The following is a 25,320-nucleotide window of genomic DNA, read 5'->3' on the forward strand; positions in this document are numbered from 1 at the left end:
AGGGTCAGTTGGTGCAATGCTAATCCAAGCTAAGATAACCTGCTTCTGGCAGTAGCTTCATAATTTAGTGTATACTGATTGTCTCAACTAAGTGTCTGCAAGAAAACAAATAAAGCATATTTTACAAAATGTGAAACTATTCCCTCAAGGTTCAGCATAGGGAATGCATGGTCCTCACAAGTGTACAAGCACAAACGTGTGTGTATATCTACTTGTAAAACTGTTTTGGTGCATATTTCGTGTAACTTTTTTTTGTTGTTGTTGATTTGCATGCTATGTGTTTGTGTCACTATGTGTGTGTTTCTGTGTGTGTGTGTGTGAGTGAGGCGTTGCTAAGGGACAAGCCCAAGAACAAGGCCAAAAACTATTTATACAGGCCATTTCCTCTAAGGCTGAACCCAGCCTCTTAAATCTGCCAAAGACCTGACATTCAGCTGCACATGTACTCATCACACTGCATCTGTTTAATCTCGAACGCTCCAAAAGCTGCATTTTATCTCCATTGTTTGTATTACTTCAGATCAGCAGTGACGATCAGGGTGAGGCAGAGAAGCTCCTTGCTCCTTCTTTTTCCTTCCTTCATCATCTCAAACTAACTCAGCATTTCCACATCAGAGGAAGTTATAGACAAACACTGAGACATGCAGTCATTACTAAAGTTGGAGCAAGGCATAAAACAGTCTTTTATTTAGCTATTTCTTCACAGTGGGAGGTTCCCACCTACTGTAATGTATTTTATCTAAGCATGTTGTTTTGTTTCTGAAATAAACAATGGAAACCATAATTGGAAAAACGTGGATGATTACGGTGAGTGAATTTGGGTAAAATGCTCTCAGATGAAAAACATAATTTAAAAGAAACAAATGTTAAATATATAATTATCTGCACTGAGCTGCTAATCATTAATGAACTGGCTAAATCACAGGCCCAGTTTTACTCATAACAAGAACATGACAAAAGGAAAGTGGTGCAGAGAACTAGAACAATTTTCATATGATGTAGAGGGAAAAAATTGCATCTGTCATTTGAGCTGAGCTGATATTAACAATTTCTCCAATTATGTTTGTCACTCTCTGTTGGGTCAATAAGAAATGGAGGAATTTTGAAAGCTAAATAGAAAGCAGACAGGCCAACAACCAGCCAAGAGGGAAAAAAACAAAAGACAGAATGTTTTAGGGCCACAAGGAGTTATAAAATGGAAATGTGTTGCACACATGAGGCGCGCACAGCTGTTTACCATCCTTCAGTTATCCTATTTCCTTTGATTTCCCTGGCTCTTATCAGATTAAACACTGATACTCTGGAATGACACCAGACGGTCAGATGACCTGCAGTGGTTGACATCACACTGACGTGGCCTTTTATTTCATCCCTTCATATTCAACTGGTCTGGTTAATTTGCGCACTGCAGAACACTAAATCTGTAAAAACTTAGTGAAAAAGTGGCGGGAAAAAAATCAGTTACAGACAAAAGCAGTCAGTGAAGTAGCCAGTGGCTTTTAGTGGAGTTTAGCTGAGTATTCTGTTCATTCCAACAAGTTGTTCAAATGTACCTTAGAAACTGTATTAAATATTACAAATAATAATTGAACAATACAAATTATGAAGTAAAAGGAATAAATTAAAGGAGAAACTCTGACTTTAACCCTACAAACACTCCAGTCAGCCTTTGAATGAAAACATTAAGGCTCATGCAAAAAGCCGTCCCTCTCTGCCTCTGGTTGTGTAAAGGCCAAACAAAACAATGTTATGTCATCATCCTGATCTCAGATATCATCACTGGGACTGAAAGCTCCACGTAACACATTAAAGTCTTAGAGGAGAAAAGAGGAGTCTACAGCCGTGCTAGCAGTGCTGAGGCTGAACTTGTACACAGTGTTAAAGCTAAATGCTAGCATGTGCATGCTAACGTCTTAGTAACAATACAATTTGCTAATCACAAATAAACACAGCTGAAGCTGATGGAAGTCTCGTTCATTTTTTCCAGTATTTAGAGAGTTTCATGGTATCTCTCCAAATTTCAGTCTGGAACAAACTGAGAGACAAACTGACACATTTTCAGAAATACAAACCACTCAGTAATATGAACCTGTACAAACCCTCAGCACTTCCCCTTTCATGCTTAACTGCAGCAAAGAAAAGAGAGCGCGTGCACTAGACTCACATCAGACTCAGTGAGCATTAGCCTGTTAGCTTGTTAGCCTGTGGATATTACTCCTTATTCCTGCCAAGTGCTGACTTTGGAGAGACTTGATGTTGCAGTTTGTTCAGGTTACATAACTTTTAGAGCCTGTTAGTGTCAATAATTATTTTGCATTTTGATTTAAATACTTTTAATGTCTTCAAGCTATTTTTTTCTGCCACTGTCATGATACAACATGCATACAAGTTGTTTATCTTTGTTTATGTACTGTAAAAGTACATATGTGCCATCAACATAATTATCACAGTAAGTTCAGCAAACACTTTTTGATAATTTATCAGCTGTATGTAGCCTACAGCTTACTGGCATATTATGTTGTGGTGTCCTGCACTTGTGGCCTGAAAGATGCGCAAAACTAATACTCAAAATTTTCAATAGCCTACATTAGAGGTCCACACCCAGTATATCATGTACCAGGGGGGAAAAAAAACAGTAAAACGTCCCAGCACTACTTGCTGCTCTCAACACTGAACTTTTAATAATGTGTCTTAATGTGCAAATGCACATTATGTAACAGATTATTGTGTTTTATGAAGACTTTGGTGCCAGTGCCTTACACAATAACAAAAACAATCTGGTTTAAATTGTAATTATGTTGTAAAGTGTATATGAAACCCCATGAAGTTAGCACTTACATTACACTCAGCTTGTTATGATAAATTCTGATGTAGAGCTAAGCATCTATGTATGAATGCAAAACAGAACAGCATCAACACTGAAAACGAAGCCATTATCTAAAATAAGAGATTTAACATCACTGTGTCTCTTATCAAGGCTCCTCTTTGGATGAGAGGATTACTCATGCCTCAGAAAATGCAAGCTGCAAAATGTGAAGGAACAAGTCATCTCTGTCCAAGTGTTATTAATCAATTATTTTTCTTTGAAATGTGTTCACATGGCTCCACTCTATTTTTCTTTAAAAACCACTTTGGGCAAAAGAGCTCACTAACATGACCAGTCACATGATGGACACATATTTCCACAGCCATTTTGGGTTTGGCAAACCTTTCTGGAATATTCCTCCCTTAGTTTTTCCCATAGCCGTGCTACAACTCTTCCTACATGACAACGACCTAGCAACTGACCACACCTTCTTCCCACACCACCCACTCAATCTCACTGGGCGGTAAATGCAAAAATGGGACCAGATTCTGTAATTTTGTAATGAAGATCAAATCTCACTGAGTGTCTTTGTGGACAACAAATGCTTTGAAGACTTTCCGTTATTAATTGTTTTCCATTAGGATTTTTGGCATGAGGGAAAATGTAATTTACAATTCTGATAACTCAACTTCAAGCTTTCCGTAAATGTCTATTCTGCAAAAAAAAGTAGCTGCAGTTTCTGTGGCTCCCTCTCTTCCCCACAAAAGAGGCAGGGACTGAATGTCTTTCCAACACTTAACAGTTGCTTTAACTTGCCTCTGGTGTATCACATCTCCCTCTCACTCTGCCAATGGCAGCCGCACAGCCCCCCCCCCCCACTCGTCTCCAGTGCTTCCCTGACTCACCCATCCAGCTGAACAATGCCCACCATTGAACTCTCAATGGGTGTCTTTAATTGACGGCTGGAATCTTTTAATGGTGTTGCCATGGCTACTCCATAATAAATTACATACGTTCATATTCATGAATGAAAATATATTTCAGCTGGATTCAAGATGGAAACGCGGTCAGACTCTGTGTTGTAGTCCTTAGTTGTCCTGAAAAGTCCCCACAGTTGCAAATGTTTAGGAGCTGACTCACTACATCGTCGCCTTTTCCACTCCTGCTCCATGAGTGGTATTTACCTTGAGAGGTTATAATTTCCATGATTTGGATAAATGAGTTGGCTTACTTGACATCTGGCAATAATTTTTGCTCCTTAGTCTTACAGTTTTGTTCTCCCGTTTTTCTTAATGTCCAATACAGCATTGCTGACAGTGTTTTATGGTAAAGAGGAGGAGATGAGGGACTGGGGGTGGCCGTGGGGGGTTCTGGGTATAATTAATTAAGAAGAAATGTGTGCTGATATGTTTAAAATGATAGTTTTGGAATTCTGCCTCATTAAACACTTTAGACCCTTGTGATTTTGTTAATGAGCACAATGTGTTGGTTGTTGCTTTAAATCAAACTAAAGTTACAGCAACATGGATACTGACCCAACAGATTGCAACTGGACAAACCTTTCAGACAAACATGAATAATTTTAAAAGAGCATCCAACTTGCTGTCATAACACAAAGGATATCTTACAATCTGCACCATGTAATCCTGAAAAACCTTAACTATGTAGCAGGGTGCACAGTGTGGTGGAGGGGATGCAGCCAAGATGTCTGACAGCATGGAATAATGTTTAAGACTATGAATTCACTGCTTTACAGGTTCACTTAGGGAAACAGTTGTTACATAATGGCAGAGGCACGACAATCACTTCAACATGGTAGTAAAGCAAACACCACTTTGAATGGATGCATTTGCCTTCACACTCAGTGCTGTATTTAAGGACAACCAATTCAGGAAGCTGTTCTGACTGCAAGTCAAAAGATCACTGTTCAATTTGGAAAACTAGAGTTCAGTGATTGAACCTTGCCCACTCTACATCATATAAATGATTTATCCTAATTGTGCAGCTGAAGTCCTTCACTGCAATCTTGGAGTGCATTGTTTTCATGTTCTCTAGTTTGCTTCCTCTCTTCCCTAATTCCAGGTGCATTTTATTATTATTAAGAAATCATCTACCTTTCCTGTGTGACCTGGAATTGTAATGCCACCATTTTTCCAGCTGATCCAATAGGAAATGGGTGAAGCAGCTTCAGGGTCTCTGAAGGAAACTTTGTATTTTCATGTCATAAACACAAAGACCACATAAAACCCACTTTGCCCATACTTAGAAGCTGCATAGAGCATTATTTATTAACAGTAAAACAAACAGTATTCCATGTTCTACATCTGATAATGCCAACAATCTCACTGAGAATCAACAGTTTGCAGTTTCACACAGTTTACAGCCTCTTGTAGCTTACTGTTCTAGTTGTCCAGATATGTTGATGAAGAGGTGGCAGCTCAGGAATAGTAGACTGCACAGGACCATACTTCTGGTCATATAAATAGGTGTCTGTTTACCATAACAGACTGATATGAAAGCTCATGGCTCAGTTTTTTCCGTGCGTCTCTGTCCACTAGAGGACAGAAAAAGCTTTTAAAATGAATATCCATAGTGATCACAACACCAGCCAGCGCCTAAATGTAATTAAGTTCATGTGTATTCACCCAGTGAAAAGTTTTACAGCTTATAAATGGGATTTTCTGAATAGTTTTGCTTGCTACCAGTCCTAACAATAGCACTATTTATTCTGAAGTCCTCTGGCCAATATCAGAAGATCATTCTAGTTTATTATAATTGGATCTTATTAGTGAAAGTCTGTCCATAGTTTCTAGTAATAGAGCTGGGAAGTCAGTGACATGGCTACAACAAAGTCCAACAGGCAAGAAACTCAGACAAACAAGAGGTTTAATCAGATTATCTGAACTACTACTTTTTGGTAATGCCCTTTAGTGCACAGGAAGTCTGTGGGGTACACAACTACACTTGGTAAGGTTGGTCAGAGTTGAACCAGGAAGTCAGTCTGTACTCTGCTTGTGCCTCTCGCCATATTGGACTTACTTTTAGCAATGTTGTCACGTTTAAAGATTCCAGTAATTCACCAATATAATCATGACTGCTGGAAATAATGATCAAACCTATGAAAAGAAGAAGTTGAATCAAACCATAATTATTCTTTTATGTCCGAACCCATCAGAGTTGGTGTGATATCTAGACCTGTCAGGTTTTTTTAAGGTGTATCACCAGTTTTAGGAGTTTCCTTTTATTTGCTTTGGTATATTACATCTTTATTATTTTCTACATTTTCTCCATTCATGTAATTTCCTTCATTCATGACTCAGCAGGAGAAACATCTCCCGTCTAGAGCCAGTGCAAAACGCTAGACAACTTGGAAAGACTGCGATGAAGACCGTGATGATGCACACAGCTGTTGCCCTCAGCAACTCAGTGTTTTTGAAGGAAGCATTGCTGGGAACAGTGGACCCTGAGGACATTCAGTGATACACCGTGTAAGGGGGAACTTTCAAAGATTTTTTTCCACTTAAACTGCATCCTCAGGATGACATTATATCCTACACCCAATCATTTTCAGAACAAGGCTGGTAAAATAAAGACTTACATCTTACTGCTTTGATGTATGCAGACTTTGTGTGTGTTTATTTGCAGCAGCTTAATGGTCCCATATTTTGCACCTTTCTGATGTTTCAGTTGAAGTTTTGATATCCTTAAGATATCAGAACATTTCCTTAACATTTAACATTTTCTGTCTTGTAGCTGCAAGCTATGTGACATAATCACTGTTTGCTGTTGTGTTGTTAATAAAGTTATTTTTTAAAAAGAAAAAAAAAGCTGGACAGAGGGCCCAGGTGGGCCATGCTGGGGGCATAGCTTACAGGTGACTGTTGCGGTGACATGAGAAAATTGCAAAAAACCTGACGGCTCGTTTCAAGGTACAGCTTCTGAACACGAGCTGCGTGCATTTCACTGTGGACTGAAGACACACTGAAGACTTGGCACTTTCACAGTATTTATATAGCATCTAAACCAAAGATCATACTGGAAACTTTTCATGCATCATTTCTTCATGCAGAGCATAGACATAGAGCTGTGAGTGTCATCGTAATTTCTACAGTTCAGTTAAAAAGCTATGATTATTTGGCCTTACGACCATTAAAACTGTCAATATGTTTTATAGTTTTAGAATCAGTGCTGTAAGTTGTCTAAGTCTAAGCAGAGCTCCTCAAATCTAATAAGAAAAACTATACTTTAACTGTATTTGGTATCATTTAAGTATAGGTTACAAATGTCCCCCCAACAAAATACATCTTTTGTAAATGCCCTCAAGACACCCCTATTGGCACAACAGCACAATTTTTCTGTCATTTATCAGCAGAAATGAAACAGTTTTCTGATTCTGTGATTGAGGATTGGTTGGGTTTGGACGCAAAAACGCCTTGGTTACAGTTCGGGAACAATTGTGGCTACGATTAAAAGAAACCAACATTGAGTGTTGGCGGGAAACTGAAGTTTAACTACAGTCTCCAGTGCCGGTTTTGTTCCAGGCAGACAGGACCCAGAATTCCTGCAGCGGCTACAGGGCTTTGCCTTTACCGGGCTTTTGCTAAAAGGACTGATGCTGTTGTTCTTGGAAGGACGGTCTCAGCAGGTATGAGGAAAAAAATGAAGCTGAAGAAGACTGAAGAAGACTCCCCCTTCCTTTGTCTGTCTTTATATTTCTTGTTTTCTTAAAAAAACTTTCACACAAGATATAAAAAGAGAGAGACAGTTTTAGTTTTTCCTCTATTGTATGTAACATGTGACAATCTGAAAAGACCCATATGTGTTACAGCACTAAAACTGTCTCTATAATGAGCCTTTGTCACTTGGTCCAAACAGCTTTCACATTAGAAAAAGAATGCATTGACAGCCAGTAGTGCCCAGCTGGAAATGTGAAAGGAAACTTTTCCAGCATGAAGCCTCCAGAGTTTTACAATGGGGGATTCCTATAAAACTACTGGCACAATAATCCCTATTAGAGAAAACACAAAGAACCTTTGAATATTAAATTTCAATCTCTGTTACAGTTCACAGTCGTACTTCACGTTTTTTACATGTATCAATTGCTTTTTTTATTATGTGAACAGATTGTAACATTACCTATAAAGTGAAACTTTCCCAGACTTTCTCAGTTGCCTGTAACACCATGTGGACTGAGTTCTATGTAAGGACTTAATTTTCTGTAAAAATCCAAAAGATGTGATGTTTATGCTCGCTCTCACTTTCTACCACTCCCCTACAGCGTCAAGAGTGTGCAAAACCAGCTAACGTTAACTTAGAAATGGAGTCTGCTAACGTCAACAAACAACAATTTTACCAGCACAACACAGACTCTAACACAAACTCCAGATAAGCAAAAAAAAGAAGATTTTTCTAGTGCCATACATCAGGGGAAAACTGGGTCAACATCAGCAGACAACAATATTACATTTATAAGTCCTATTTCAGAAAAACAGAACATTATAGTCTCAAATATAGTTTATAGCGAAACCTCAGTGTCTTCAGTTTTGTGTAGTCTGACTGGCCATCGGGACTAATGGGACAAATCCTGGTGGGCTCCTGCATCAGTGGGCCAGTGGACTATTGAAAACATTAATAGTTTTTACTGTTGCTTTCTGTCCCCTTACTGGCCTTCTCGGTGTGCCTGTCATTCAGGGCGTGCATTAGAGTGTGTTGCATACATGTTGCAGCAGATCAGCCCTGGCCAGTGGATGCTCCCTCCATGCACTCACCATCACGTCACCACTGGTCTCTTGTCAGTTAATCCCATTCACACTTCCCATGGTCTGGTGGCGATGGAAGGATAGACTGCTCCTTGAATGGCAAGAATCCCAGCGTCATATAGTGTTTAATTTCTGTCTCAGTCCAACCATCATGTCACTGTTTCGGCTGATGCCCAGGTTTGCTCACTCGTGCCCATGGAGTGTGAGCACACAGCTCAGGATGCTCACTGCAGGTCACTGGTGCCATTAATAACCAGGGTTTCCTGAATGTTACACGTGGAAATTTTAGGTGCAATTCAAATATGACGCACCGATTCAACCATAACAGTCTCCACTCACCATGTAATGCTAGATCTTAGAAAGATTTATGACAGAACCAAAAAACTTACTCAGACTTAATAATTAACATGGGGATGTTTCACTGTGTAAGGAAAAAGCTCACACATACTGGTTTTTGTCACTGTGGGACTATTTCCTCCTGTTATGGCGAGTGGAGGGAGGGGTGGGGGGGCGGGGGGGGTGGGGGGGGGGGGTGACCATTTCCTCCTGTTATAGCCTCAACACAGCATTAAAAACAGGCCCCTTTCCTGCTTTTCAGTGATTACTGGAGAGGAGGGCAAACACTCCAATGATAAACCATGAAGACATAATCAGTGTGGCTCTATCAAAGGGAATGCTTATACTGGAAGGGCCTAATCTTACAGTGGGAGAAAAAAATCAGGCATCAGAAGGAGATGCCAAAACCACATAATGATGACTGGTCAAGAGAAAAAAATGCTGATAAAGTCTGTGGTTGGTTTAAATTCTAACTGTTTGGTTCATCTTTGGGACAGAGATCTAGTTTAAACCAGGTATGAATGGGGGGGTCATGTGATCCCTATCTCTACAGTGTTCACTCGTTCCTTAATCACACGTCTGATAAATTCAGTTCTGAGATTACTTGATTAAGATAAAGATAGTTTTAACTGGAGGGATGATAGCCTCGATTAGTGCCTCTCGTGTGTTGAGTGTTTTGTTCAGTGCTGTGTGCACACCAACAGGGGGAGGTTTTGTTCCACCCTTCAGAGAAGTCACTTGTAAACCTGAGACTAGTATTGATATTTGTTAACTATGCTAGTGTTGTGACTATTTTTGGTAATGTCTGTCACTCAGTCTGTCCACCACTGAAATATCTCAGCAACAACAACATTAAAGTTCTTGTTCCTGACGACTATTCAACCCCTCTTGTGCCACCATGAGGTTGACATTTGTTCTTCAGAATGAAATGTCACAGCAATTATTGGATAGATTGCCACGATCCCTTAATGACATTCCCATCAGCCTCAGCTGTATATATGCTAAGTGCTAATTAGCAAATATTAGCATACGGACAACTTAAGACAAAGATAACAAACATGGTAAATCTTACATAAACTGAGCGTCGGCATCGTAGCATTGTCACTGCGATAGCAATGTCTCGTTTCACACAGCTCAAAGCAGGTATTTGAGCTACTTTACATCCTGCACTCAAAAACACACCAACACACTGTCTATCAGTCTCTCCAGTAGGCTAATGTATTTACATTGTGCATGTATGCGAGTGTGTGCATGTGTGTGTGGCTATGTTTGTCCACTAATGATATTTGCTATCTTATCTTTGCTTATGCCTCATATCTTTTACAACAGTTGTTTGCACACACCACAGTTGAAGGTTACAGATAATTTAAGACGTAATTCATTGTATGCATATAAATGGCGCAAACAGGATATGATGTCAAACATGCATAATGAGTACAAGTAAAAGATGACCTGAGCAATTAATTTATTCCAAAATGAAACACGCTATATGGCTTTTGGGAGAATTACACTTTCTTCATTCTTTTGGACAGTGTTGTGTGTATATTAGCACTCTGTGATATATTTCATATGACGGATACCCTCTGTCTCAAGTTAACTTAAAAAGCTCCGGTGGGGATTCTGCAGGACAGCACAGGAAAAGGGAAAATCAAACATGCAAACTGGTTGATCACGTGCTCTCCAGGATTTTTATACACATTAGCTTGTTTGCACTGGGAGTTATCCAAGATAAAAACGGGAGAAATTGAATGCTAACATACACAGGGAGATAACTGCAGGAACTGACTGTGCTGAAGCCAAACCTTTGTTGTAGTGCTGTTCTTACTGAAATCAAAGAGTTTGTGTTTGAGGCTCTTGATGTTTTAGGGGGATTTCCACACATCTGCCAGTTTAAATGATGACCAGCAATGTTGAATCATTTTAAAATGTCTTCAAATGATCATCAGCGCAAAAACCTAAAATGGAAAAATAATCTTTACTAGAGAGGTAGAAACTGTGTATTATATATAAAATATATTGCACAAGGTTTTACACATTAGTTTACAAATTATCAGAAACTTTACAAGTCTCCACAAATGTCCACATATTTAACGTACAGCAGATATTTAAATTATGTCACATCAGTGGTAATGAAAAACGGCTGAGCAAAAAAATAAATAATACAAGTATATAAATTGAAAAAGTTGGTCTGAACTGCCTCCTAATACAGTTTTATGTTATAAGCTGCTAATGATACTGTCTATATGTTAACAGCAAGTTAACAACATTAAAAATAAATTTCTACTAATTATACTGAACAGTTCAGTTTGTATGACACATACAGATGATTTACAAATTGCATGAGCCACCCAAAAATTGACACTTTATTCCATAGATTTAAGATTTTTTGCAAATTTTACACACTCAATTAGTTCATTTTATCTCTAAAATAAAGTGGTATTTTCTTTTAAAGGTGCTCTGAAATTCTTTGGTAATCATTTTAAGTTATGTTTATATTCAGTGTTTATCACCAAAACATATTCTGTGTGTCTGACATTTTACAAACATGTTGCTTTTCTGCAAAATGCATTTGCAAAGCTGTTGCAAACCTAAGATGTAGGCAGCCGTCCTCTTCCCTGCCTTTGCAGACACATTGCTGCATGTCTCTGTGTTTTACCGCTGCCAACTGTCAATCAGTGGAACAGTGTGAAATCAGCTGCGGGAATGTGTATGAGGTCACCTGCAGGGTTATTTGTGTGCATGAACATTAGAACAACATTATGCATGTGCAATCTATAAACAAAACTTGAACCCATTCTGAAAACCACTGCTCAATATCACTACTAGTGGCCAAAAACTTTCAGGTTAGATGTGCAATATATATGTACCCAATGTATTAAAGCACAAGACCATTTCTCACACTACATTTAAATTAAAAGTTTTTGTAAAGCCAACAGTTATTTCAGGGAGCAGGAGACTGACCTCATTACCATTCAAGCTCAGCCTTTATTGTGGTTGTGTGGGGAAAATAACTAGTGTGCAGTAAGTAGAATATAATAAACTTACAAAAATGTGAAGTGTAAAAACACTCTGTGTGACTAACATCTTCCAAAAGCCTGTGTTCATATTTATTTACTTCAGTGGAGGATGACAGGGCCTGTTGGTTGTGCAAACAAGAAAACTGGACTGCTGGACGGGTCACATGGCTCAAATCAACCTCTTGGAAAATATAAACCACCAAGGGAGGAAATGAGAGCTAGTCCTTATGTTTATCAGAAGAAAATGAGATAAATAAATGAACAATGAAAAGTCTTCCAACCTCAGCCCTTTTGATTTTCACATTCATTTGGGTTCTTCCTACAGACTCTGAGTGTGTGTTTGTTGTAATTGATTGGGAGTCTAAAGTGGCTGCCATTACTCCCTCCAACTCTGCTTCCACATCATATTAGAGTAACTGTAATGATATCAACATATAAAAAACAAATGTAACTTCTGAGTTGTAATCCCTGGTTTAAATATTTGGTTTCATATATGCAACCTGATTCCTCGCTGACGAAAGAAGGTGGACCCACCCACTGTGCAAATAACAGTCTTACAACTACATTCTGCCTCCAAGTAAAACAAGGAAACCAACACTGGGTCAATTATTAACAGGGAGGAAATATGTAGAAAAAAAGAAATTAAAAAAAGTAGTATTCTATAGTCATTCTCCCAATGTTTTTCCTTAAAGAATTCATCACATCAGCATAATAAAAAGGTGTCGCTTGTCAATTAATGCCACTGACATTTTGCTTCATTACTCTCTCCTGTATCATAGATCCATGGAATGTGACCAGGAACTTAAGCCCAACTGGCCTCGGTATAACCTCATGATCACTGCACTTTACTGTCCAAATGTCTAAGCAACAAAATGCCCCAAAAATAATTGCTTACAAACTAATTGATTTACCATTAATCAGGTACTTTCCCAGCATAAGTGCAAAATAAGTCTGCAGTGAATGTCACCAGACGGGGCAAAGCACACAGCCTGACCCTTTGAAGCAAAGTCAAGGGAGGCGGAGGGGAGGCTTGTCTCCCTCGCTCTCTTCCTTCTGGTTAACTAGACATGTGATTAGCATTACTGTCTGCTACTTAGTTTGCCCTGCAGTCAGCCTGGTGTGCCTTCAGAGGAAATACTGCCCAAGGGTTACTCAGTCAACACCAAGGTATGTCAGATTTACATACACTCATGTCGTGATGATGTTAAGAAATGAAAATTACTTGAAAGCATCTGACTGTGTTTTAGTCTGAGATGTGTTAATGCGATTTTAATCCCGTGGCTTCTTTTTTTTTTCTCTTTTCTGCTACTTAAACTTCAGTGGAAGGCAATGATTTGATGACCACACTGAGCATTTCATGTTCTTACTGGAGATATAATTCATGTATAATTCATGTCTTTGCTAGTTTTCTGAAGCAAATGCCAAATAGCCTTTGTGAGCTCTCATAAATCTGCTGAAAGACTGCAGAGGGTGCCACGTTGAAAACTCCATATAAGAGTGGTTTGAAGTTGAATAAAATTTCAAATGTGTGCTTTATCTGTACTGTTCTTTTGCTGGTAAAACTCTTCCAGGTTTGTGTGTCTCCACACCTGTTATCAAGCCCAACCTTCCCTTTGCAAACACAAGGAGTCCTTTAAGTGTGCACCTGTTGAGTTGTTGTGCATCAACAGCAAATTTAATGCAGAAAATCCTTTAAAGATATAATACAAGCCAGACTTTATTGGCTAAAAGATGAAGAATAACATACTGTGATTAATATTATTGTAATTTTTTTCTTAATGCTTCCTTAATACAACAGAGTAAGATATCAAGTTGCGCACACCCACTAAGCAAATACATATGGAGCCCTTGTGTACTGCGTGGCCATTCAAGTGTAAGAATTTAACTGTGGGAAAGTTGTAAGCAATGTTTTTTAAGCTGGATGAGTGAATGATGGGACTTGTTTTTCTGTCAAACTTGCTTCTTTCTACCATTGCTGCTCACTTGCATAAGCCGCAATTAGATTAGGCTGCCCAATCATTTGAGTTTTCTTAAGTGGCCTGTGGAAAACAAGACAATTATGTAATGTTCCTGAGCATTCCTTTACTCTTCCTGCATTCACTGGTACTGATCGTGTGTGTGTGTGTGAGGGAGCGTGGAGGTGTGTTCACATGTGTGTATCGCTCTGTCAGCTTAAGTGACATTACCTCATCCTCATGCATGAAACCCATGCAGTACGAAATCATGTGAAATATTTGGGTAGAATCCATTAAAAGAGACTTAAGAGATAAAAGTCCTGCAGTAAAAATCACAGGATAGATGCATGTGGCAGAGAGGTTTTAAGCACCTAATCTAAATGCCAAGTCATTGACCCATGATCAATACAATTATTCTGGTCTGCTTTGTTTGGACAAAACAGCAGCAACGTATCAGACTGACAAATGTTTAGATATCTCTGGCCCATGACCAACAGCTTGAGAATAACTGGAACACAAACACAAGAAAGCTATTTCATAAAGAGAGTGGGGAAACATATCAGAAAACACACTTTCTAAAGAGCTGCAGCAGTGGCCTTTTATTCCAATGCTTAATATGACTTATTTTCATGCAAATAATTATCTAAGGACCACGGGGACAAGAAGTCACTTATAACACCTCAGAGAGCGAAGGTCAAGGTGAGCGTCGTTCTTTAAACAGCAGTGAAGTAGTTTTACTTGTGTAGACCCGGCCTTTTACCATAAGCGGGCAGATCAGAAAACAGTCAAAGCATTTTGATAACATCAGGTAGGGTTATTTTGAAAGACGCTAACAAACAACTTATTATTATTGCTATTGCTACATAGCTGACGTTAGCATTAACAGCTGTTTACTTACCAGTCTAATAGACAAATGAGTTCAGCATCAAACTTCATTCCTTTATTCACCAAGAGCTGTCTCCAGAGGTGGAACAAAACACTTTCCTTGTACTGAATTTAGCAGCTAACCAGCTAGCTTTGATAGCGATTCACTGCAGCCTCCAATCTGCTCTGAAGACGTCGCTGCTCAGAGGGATTATTATAACCTCTTGTACTATAAAGACAACGATAACCGATCTGTTGTTAAGCGACAATCACCACCAACCGCACCTGGCGAGAAACCACGTTCAGCAGCAGAGAAAACCCACAAATAGCCCCTTCAAAGCTGCACTATTGAATATTGTTACATTAACAATGGCTCCAGTAACTATATGTAACTATGTGTGGGTTGCTCATAGGCTCTAAGTCAACATCAATGAGTCTGTCAGAAACTATTCTCAAGCTGTTGAGTCAGACCTGCAGAGCCATTAAGTGTGCAGTAAAGTCACAGATGTGGAAGATGTCAAGACAGCACAGAAATTGTTTCTTTGCTTGGAGTTTGTTTAAAGACAGTTTAGGGTTTTCTCATGCAGATTTTACATGGTTAGTCAATATTCAGCCTTTGCACTGGCACATGAATTTGTACCATGAACATGCCATGACAATCCCTGACCAACTGATTTAACACTGATTTCATGTTTCTTAGTGTTGCATAGAGTCACAGGCAGGACAGAATGCAGGTGACCTGATTTTGAGTGACCTACTTTTATCATCTGTAGTGTTTCCACTGCGGCTGCATATTGTTAAATTAGATCAAAAATTAGTATCTACATAAAATTCTCCCATCTGCTGACACAGTTCTTGACACTGTTAATGCCTAGTTGAACTTAATTTGCAAAGCAACCAATTTTCATGTTTTTTTTCCCCATTGTAGCCCAGCACCTGGCAACAAATTCAAAATTATGCCCGGTACCACAACAGGGAAGAAGCTGGATCTCTCCAAGCTCACAGATGAGGAGGCCAAGCATGTGTGGGAAGTTGTCCAGAGAGATTTTGACCTGAGGAAGAAGGAGGAGGACAGACTTGGGTAAATTAAAAAGAGTTTTTTAGAGTAATGACAGCATCAAATTGATCGTGTCTAAGTTACTTGGATGTTTTTCTCCATTTCCATGTTTATAATTTAAACTTTAGCCTCATTATAGTGATCAAATACAGACAAATAATTGTGTTCTATTGAAATACTTTTCATACTGTAAAATCTATATAATTAGTTTATATCACATGTTCTCAGCTGTGTCTTGTGTTTAGTGCAGTTTCTTCTTCATCCCTGTGATTTCTGGAATAAAAATCTGTTATTATTATTACAGGGTTATAAGTAGTGTTTTAGAGTTAAAGATGCATACAGCCAGATTATTTTTTCTGAGCTGGTTGTTACTTCATCTCTAAAGCTCCTGTTGTTGCAGGTCGCATAAAGAACCAATTTAAACGTTGCTTTAAAAAGCTTTAATAAGTTTAGCAAATCTAATTTTCCATCCAGGACACCTTGATTACTTTGTAACTGCATAATTGAGAACTGTCAACAGAGTAACCACACAAATGTCAGTTTTTAGCCTAGTTAGCATCTTGAGGAATGGTAAAGCCATTCAGTAGGTTAATCCAGACTCAAATAAACAATGATTTTGTACAAACATTGATGGTTTCTGTAGACAATGAATCCAAGTGACTTTGGTGAGACTCTACATTTTCATCCAGAGTTTTTGGTTTACAGTGTTTGTCTCAACATCAGTTGGATGGATGGACTAATTTCACCCAATCATCAGATAACTCAGATAACAAGCCCACCACTTCAGGGACCTGAAAGTTGCCCACAAACATGCTCGTGCCTTCACCTTTCATACTCATACAAATGTAGCCTATACGAAAGTGTGCACTAGTTATACACAGAACAAATAAACACATCCTAATACTCAATGTGTAACATTAGCATAATAAAATAATTAACACATGTTCATTTTTTCCATGCTAATTATTTTTTAAACTGCTAATAGAAAGACAGATTGATTCACATTGGATTTTATTTGTGGAATAAGTTGTGTATTTACATATTTTTCCACAATTCTTTTTGTACGTGTGGAAAGTGTTTTATATTTACAGATTACGTATTTACACACAGATTGTCGATCTGTTCCCACAAATAATACTGAGACGAATCCATGCCCAAAGCAGTGAAGCTCTGATTGTCAGCCTGGTGTCCAATAATTTTTAAAGTCAGAGTTGTGGTCCTACGCATCAATTATGGGGTAAAGGTAAATACTAAAATGTAATGTAACAGTCAAGCAGCAACCTCAGGGTAAAAGAATGAACCTGCAGTTCCTCTAATGACCACTAGAGTCTGACTCAGTGAGTGAGTCAGTCCCCACAGACTCCCATGTTAAAATGTCCAACTTTACAGCAGAAATAAACATGTTTACAGCCTGGAACAAAACACAGTTTTGGTCTCGAGAGCTAATTTCCTCCCTCATGACAACAGTCCGTTGAACGGGGACAACCAGCATGCACCACACACGCCCCACCTCTTTGCCCATTTTTCAATTAGCTGAGCGTTCGGCTGAGTCAGACTCTTCCAAGATGGTGACAGCGGCCCAGTTTACTCTGAGCTTCAAAACCACTCTTCAGAAACCTGAGGGTGATGTCACTGAGGCCATGAGCTCCAGGTCATAACAGACCCAGACTGTTCTGGCAAAACCCCTCAGTGCCTTGAACTGTAGCAGTATGTTCTGCCTTGGTAATGCAAAGGATCTGTAACTGCTTTCTAAAGTCTAAAGAAGATTTGTTAAAGATTTGTTTACCAATAGGACACTATAGGAATAGTTTCACATGGTGCTTCACTGCACTTTATATCACTAAGACAGGGCACTCAGGGTGAGCCAGGAATCACATGGGATACCGTAATTGGCAATCTGCTGTTTTTTATTGAGATAACGGATGATCAACCAATTTGTTGGATTTATATTTAGTGAAACTGAGCAGACATTGCATATAGCGCCGAAGGATGGACTAACTTTGTTGAGCTGCACGTCACAAACAGATGATTCACTCATTTGCTTCTAACTCACTGAGATACTGCTGCTCACATGTCTTCTTGGCAACAGTGACCAATGGATGGTTTAGATATCAAGCTGTGGGTGGAGGGGGTTTAGAGGGAATTTCCCCTTAAATTTGGATGTGGGATGACCTTTACACAGCAGCAGCAGCAGCAGCAGCAGCAGTAGCGGCACTACCTCTCCTCCATGATGAAATGAAGAAACCATTCAGTGACACATATGTTAAAGCAAGTTTTGCACCTGTTATGTGTATCTCTGCAATATCTGTATACCTAAAGTTACAAAACTCATAATGATTGAATGCTAATTGCCATTGATAAAATTCTTGATGAATTTGAGATAGGGCCCCTCTAAGAGAGGACATCACAGCTGTATAATAAAAGGTTATAGGAACCACTTTCAAGCCATTGTTCTTTCAGTTTTTTGATGCAATTCAGTGCATATTTCTGCTCCACAAAGACTGCTCCTTTTAGAAATCTTTGTAAATTTATTAAAAAACAAAAACTGAAAAAGTATTCAGACCCTTAATTCAGTACTTTGTAGAAGCCCTTTGGCAGTAGTCACAGCCTCTAGTCTTCTTGGGTAAGTCTCTATAAGTTTATACACCTGGATTTGGGCAGATCCTCTAACGTTCCATCAGATTGGATGGGAAGTGTCTGTGAACTGTCTTCTTCAGATGTTCTTTGGGGTTTTAAGTCTGGCTTTGACTGGGCCAATAAAAGGCAGTGAGGATTGGCAGTATGTTTCAAGTCAGGATTGTGCTTAAAGGTGAACTATCACCCAAGTCTCAGATCACGTGCACTCTGGAGCAGGTTTTCTTCAGTGACCTCTCTGTGTTCCCTTGTTCTAACCAGTCTCCCACTCCCTGTTTCTTGGGTTATTGGTCACCTCTCTGATCAGGGCCTTTCTTTCCTGGTTTCTCAGTTTGGCCAGATGGTCAACTTCTTCTTTCCTGGGAGCACCCAGAGTTTTAGAAATGGTTTCATACCCTTTTCCTGATCTATGCAAAAATGGCATTTTTTAAAATCTACAACATACTAGTGTAAAAGGTGATGGGGTCTGAATACATTCTTAATCCACTGTAAGTATTTTTCTAAGCTCTTAGACAAAGTGATTTCTTGTTTCTTTACACACAACCATGACCTCCAGGGAATTATCTGTGTTGTTTCTGTGTTGTAGATCTAATCTGAACCATTTTGAAATGTTACAGTTTTTGAATTCATTATTCATTCAGAAGATTTTCCATACTTCCTTGTTTCAGGCAGAGACGGATGAATGATCCCTGCTCAACAAACTAAACATAGTGCTATTGTTTGTGTGCATGTGCATGAAAGGGTCATTTTACACTGATTAACTTGCATTACCTCTGGAACCGTCTTGTCTCCATTCTACATTTCCCGCAATGAATGCAGACAGTCAGACATTTCTCACAAAGTGAGTTTAGGCCATCTTATTTTGTTCTATGTACAGTTTCATCAATGTTGCATATTCTTGAGGATTCACTGCTCATTCAAGAGCTGACCAAGGGATTTTCTGTCCTATAGGGCCGCACAGATGGTTTTTCAAAAATACAAGGACAACACTGTCTACAAGGACAACACTGTCCTTCAATTTCAGCCACTTCGGTTGCAGTTCCTGCCAAGAATCTTCAGCCATTTGTTTTCCATTCAAATGAGCTGTTGTTTGCAACTCAGGCAACTGGCGTTTTCATCCACGGCCTCTGCAATCTATAAATAGGTTCTGATCCTCATGTGGTTTACATATAAAACTGTCACACCTAAATCTTGTAAAGCCACATATGTTGGACCACAAAATGAAATGACTTATTTTGGCATTGATTTGTCCAACAAAATAACAAAAGTCTTTTTAATTGTTTTTTATTTGTGTGTGTGCATGTGCGTGTGTTAGAGCTTAGGGGTTAATTTATTTTAAAATTATTAGTCTTTGACTTCTTTCTATTTTTTGCTGTGTGAATATGTAAATAGGCAACTCTTTGCTCAAATGTTTGCTAACCTTAAAAACTCTGCAGAACCATGGCAGACACACAGATTTCACTTATTTCAGATTGAACCTCTTTTTCCACTTCAATCATATAATTTCAATACTCAGTATCTCTCTGGATTGTTGTCCCCCTGTTCTTACCTAGATAATAGATCCATAATAGTTACAGGTCAATCTTCAAACTCTATTCTCTTTCTAAAATCCTGGAAAAAGTAGCATTTACAGTACTGTTGTTTTATGTGGCTAAAAACTACATTTTTTTCAATTTTTAGATCCTCCATCGGCTGGATTGTTCCCAGTGGTCTGTAATTTGTTCAGTTCTCTTCTCCTTTTACTCCATTGTACACCACATTCCCGTTTGGTCACATTATTCAAAAACACAATGTTTCTTTCCACTGTTAGGCGGATGACACACAGATCTATCTCCCTCTAGAACCTCATAACAACAAACTCACTGACTTTAATCCTGCATCACTGCAAACTTTCTCCAGCTCAATGTCAATGTATCTTAAGTCATAGTATTTGGACCACAACGTGATTTTTCCACGTCTTGACATATTTTCCCCTTTTTTTTTTCAAAACATCTTAAGCCTGGAATATACTTGCTTTGTTAGTTTCGACTTTGCTACATAGCTAACATTAGCATTGACAGGTGTTTACTTACCAGTATAGAGGAAACAGAGTGAGTTCAGCATCAAACTTACATTAAACTATCACATCTTTACTTCTACTGAAGTTAGCACAGTAACCAGCCAGCCCCGGCCCGTCTTTCCACTAGTGACTCACTGTAGCCTCCAATCTTCCCTGAAGTTGTAGTGCTGCTCAGAGGACATATTATAGCTTCTTGTCTTGTAAGCACAACGATGGCCAAAGCTCTTCTCAAGCAACAATCCCCACCACCCACTCCCAGCATGAACCTCATTTGGCAGCTGCACAAACTTGCATATAGCCCCTTTAATTAATGCAGCTCTTAGGAGCAAGAGTATAAACAATGTCACAAAAGGAGGACCACATTACTCCCATTCTTACCTCACTATATCAACTCCCAGTTAGCAGTAGAATTTAATGTAAAATCCTGATGTTTGTTTATAAATTGTTGAATGGTTTTCGTGCAGTCAGGGACTGGAGATCTTCTGGACAAAGACCAGTGCAGTGGGAGCAGGACTTTCTCTACAGCTGCCCCTCTTCCTTCAGCCTAATGGTTCCCCCCATCTAATGAGATTTTCTCACTTCAATCTCTCTCTCTCTCTTATTCTCACTTTCACTAGCCCCGTGTAGTTTATGGTAACTTGGCAGACAATCAAATTGACCTAAGAGAGAGAAAAAGAGGAGACTAGAGATTATGATGTCAAGATGAAAGACTGAGAAAAAAGCGCACTGGTTCAAACTTGGGAAAGAACATCTGAAACAGCGAGTTAAGTTAAACTAGAGAGATTTATGTGGACAGACATGGAGAGAGAATCACTATGTATGGGAACGCTCAGACACAGACAGCTATGAGGCTTCAGAGCGTCTGTGAAGACCAAAGTAACGTCTGGCTGACGCACCCAGATTCCTGAGCTTTGCCAGTTAAGCAAAACTGCTGCAGTACCTGCTTTTAATCAAATGCCGTGGAAAAGTGATGATTTAGGGACAAACTAAAGTGTATTAGCTGGTAAAACTCCCCAGAACATCTAGAAAAGTATCAACAATTTTTAGAGTAAGGGTTATTTTTATGGCCTTCATTTTTTCAATTTGAAAGAAAGAAGAGAAGGAGTATCTCAAATAAGACAAACTGTGAGTTGGAAAATGAATCATTTGGCTTCATTTTAAGGGGGTTCTTTTTGAAATTTTATTCAAAGTGCTGTTGTGCAGTTTCTCTTTATGTACTTTATCACCGTGACTGTAGTTCCTGACAATATTTGAATATTCCTGTTGCACGTTGGTTTTACATTAACAGTTGTATCAGCAGTTTGTTTGGCTGTTTATTTTAGACTAATTTAAAGAGATAATATGAAAGGTAGCAGTGAATATTTAAAGCCACTGTTTTTACATTACCATGGTGTCAAATATTATCTACAATGTGAGGACAATCATCACTCAACTCTGCAGTCCCCATCCCGTCTTCAGAGCATTTTAGGATCTTTCAGCTCATTATTTTGGTTTTACGACTGACAACGTCATTGTTGTTTCCCGCAGCAGCCTTCAAATGAAAAACCTCTGAGAAAGCAACTGTACACTACCAGCGAGGCTAAACAGTAGAAAGACAAAGTTACTGACTATCTGGTAAAAACAGTGCAGCATTTTAAGAGCCATATGTTTCCCTTTAGTGGAAGTGGGTGGAGACCAAAACAGAGCTAAAAAGAGCAGATATTAGCCTTGCATTCAAAAACATGACTCCAAAAAAATCTGAATGGCTATGTGTCTTTTTTTGCTTTTGTTGGCTGAATACATTTACAATTCATACCTTAGTGTTGCCCCCAGAAAATTAAAAAACTGCTGCTGTAATCTTATTGTGTTTATGCTGAGTGTAAAAAAGCAAAGCAATGTTCACCTAATTAACAAAGATTTCAGCAAAATTAGATGAAAAAAAGACAAATTTCTTAGTACAATATCCACTTATTGGAAATATTTCATAGCTTTCAGCCTCATCTCATGACCTTCTACTCAGATGGAAATCCCTAAAAGGTCCATGCAGCTTAACTCACAACCCCTGCAGGGGGCACCACCCTTACTCACAAACTCTCACTCTTGGTAAGATATTGCAGTGCATAGTCATTGCTATTTAACCTTGCCGGCCATGTGTCAGTCCTTAGAGGGCTTGGAAGTTGCCTACAGCACACATCTTATTTGAATCATAGAAGGGCATCTTGTATCTCAGATCTGTGGGATTTGATGTTTCAGAGGAGGGCAGATTTAACAGATATTATATTTAAATCGCATCGTTAATGGCCAGCAGCTGTATCTGCAAAAGATTATGGGATACCTACAAAGTATCCCATTTATCCCAATGATCTGGGCTATAATTGACAAAGTATGGCCTTGAAAAAAACTTTAATAAACAATAAACATCCTCTCATCCTCAGTGATTGTCTTGCCAGACTCCACCCATGCTGTGTGACATTTGGGACTTGTTATCTGGATTTTTTCCTCTCCACTACTGTCAGCATCTCACAGGGAGGAGCAAGGCTGCTGCTTTTCCAATAATCAGCACAAGTTTGCTTTAAACGCTGCTGAAGAAAATGTCTGACTCAAGGCAATGAAGGCATTCATGACACACGTGTGAGGAGCCGCCAAGTCACACAGAAGGGAGGAAGGATGTCTTTGTTTGAGCAGGGTTTAGTTTTACTTCTTAAAGCTTCTGAGCTGAATTCAACTGAGGTTTTTGGTGGAGGTATAATTATTAGCTGCAGACAGATTTAATTTAGTGCGATTTCTCTCATTCCTCAAAAACTGATGAAATGAATGTATTGAGAACATTTCAAGAAAGAAAGTAACTTTCTACAATAACAAAGTAAGTGTTCATTTATATAAAGGAAAACTAATTAAAGGCTGAAATAGATGGAGTGTTTTGGCTAATTTTAGTACAATTACTGGAAATGAATTTGCAGAATGTTACTGTCAAATATGTTATTAAATAACTCATTACAACCTGTCATTAGTGAGAACTCTAGCAAAAAGTCGCCAACCACCAACCACCCACAGTGTTTTTTATTCTGCCCTGTTTTTATACTGAGCAACAGAACAATGGAGATCAGTTTTTTTTCTTTTTTCCTCGTAATATGAGGCTTCAACAAAATTAGTATTTATTTAAGTTTGACTGTTTCATTTACCCTGGGACACTGGGTCAAAGACATGTGAAGCCTGAATCATATAGTGTCATTCTACCCAATTTTAAGTATACTTCGCTGTGCTAACTGTTTTTTCTGTACTGTTCTCCATAACAACAATGAAGCCTGAGTAACAACAGTATCAACCCTTTCACCACCTCAGGCTGCTGAAGTCCTCTATAAGATCACCACTCTAAGAAGGCCTACATTACAACATATACAGAAACCTATATGAGGGTTAGGTCTGTCCTAAGTTCACGGCTCTGGTTCCTGGACCTCGGTTTACTCCAAAGTGAAAACACAAATGAGAAAGGTTATGTTTTCACCGGTGTCTGTTTGTTTATCCGTCGGCAGGATTAAGCAAAAAGTACTGAGCTGCACCAGCTCTGGTGAAGGGATGTGGAATTGTTTCATCTCTGTCTTTAACATTGCAAGATAGGAGATCTTTTGACCTTTCAGTCAGTATTTCTCCTTGGTGGAGGTGTGTGCTGTACAGAGAGCCACCCTCTTCTTCATTTTGTTGTCGTCTGTAACCCTCAACCCTTCAATCATAACAGATTTATGAAGCTCTATAGAACTAATCTTCTCCCAAACATCCACCTTTGTTGCTGGGTAAAGGTCATATTTCACCTCGTATTATTAGATTAGGAACATGCTAAAATAAAAAAAAACTAAAGTGTAAATTCTTCATAAATTCCAAGATTGTTATCCCTAGCCTCACATCTGGTTCACCTGTACTGGTAAATTAACATACACTGTAAATCAGGAAGAATTGCTCTGTACATTGTGGGCCATAATTCAAAGTGTCAAAATGTTTTGGAAAAATCCAGCACAGGACCACATTAAAGAACAGACAGATACATAGTGTGGGGGGGTATATAGAGTAGCAGATATAAAAGTAAACACATTTTAACACAGTTATCAATGTTGTACCCATTAAATTTAAATCAGTGAAGCTATATCTAATCTATTTCAATCTTTTTTTTCTCATTTGTAATGGTTGCACTCAGTGTTTCCTGGAGAAGCACTGCTGTACTCTGTGCCCTTACTTACTTTTCCATGTATAAATCTGGCACAATACTTACACACATTTGCCAAGACGAAGCCATGTGCTGACAACCATGACACCACTTATGTTCACATGAGCCTTTGACTTATAAAATCTTTGTTTTTCTAGCTGTTAAAACACAAAGTGAGTAATAAGTTAGAAATGTCCCTTCACGTGTATTCTCCATAGTTACCAGTTCAGCATTTTGGGTAATGAGTTTATTTGTTTTGTCTCTGAGAGATGAGTGGTGAAGGACATGGTTAGCCTGGCTTTACATAAATACTGGAGCCCGCCTGGCTCCGACCTACAAGCAGCTTAAAATCTGTCTTATTTTATGTACCTAAATACATAAACATGATTTTGAGAGTGGTGTTATAAGTATTTCTTGACAAACAGCAGTTTATCCATCCAGATAAAGTCAGCACAAGTTTTGGGTTGTGTCTTTGTGCAGGCATGACATTACCAAATTTGGCTGAGTCTCACTTTAAACAGAGAGCAAACAGCGTTTTGAGCCAGTATGGACTTAGACCACAATTTGCAGCAACGATTTCCTGTGCCTAGATGTGCATTCAAAACATGATTTAGCACTGATTCCTGCAGCCAGAACAAAGCAGTATTGTTAGTGTT

At 38.8% G+C, this 25,320-nt stretch overlaps 1 protein-coding gene across 4 annotated transcripts in view; it reads left to right on the plus strand.

The window, feature by feature from the left end:
* Positions 1 to 12,927: 12,927 nt before the first annotated feature.
* The window catches only part of mlphb (melanophilin b), a 36,152-nt gene continuing 23,759 nt past the window's right edge, over positions 12,928 to 25,320 (plus strand). For 3 of the 4 annotated variants that reach the window (XM_071475701.1, XM_071475877.1, XM_071475971.1), the window contains exons 1-2: positions 12,928 to 13,085; positions 15,666 to 15,818. In XM_071475701.1, coding sequence (XP_071331802.1) covers positions 15,694 to 15,818 — 125 coding nt within the window. In that variant the 5' untranslated portion in view covers positions 12,928 to 13,085; positions 15,666 to 15,693. Of the gene's footprint in view, positions 13,086 to 14,423; positions 14,573 to 15,665; positions 15,819 to 25,320 lie in introns of those variants that run through there. The other variant, XM_071475784.1, reaches the window with a different exon arrangement.

The sequence above is a fragment of the Trachinotus anak genome, unplaced genomic scaffold (genome assembly GCF_046630095.1).
Source record: "Trachinotus anak isolate AG129_WGS33_773 ecotype Australia unplaced genomic scaffold, CSIRO_AGI_Tana_v1 ptg000001l, whole genome shotgun sequence".
In the NCBI taxonomy this organism is placed as follows: Eukaryota; Metazoa; Chordata; class Actinopteri; order Carangiformes; family Carangidae; genus Trachinotus; species Trachinotus anak.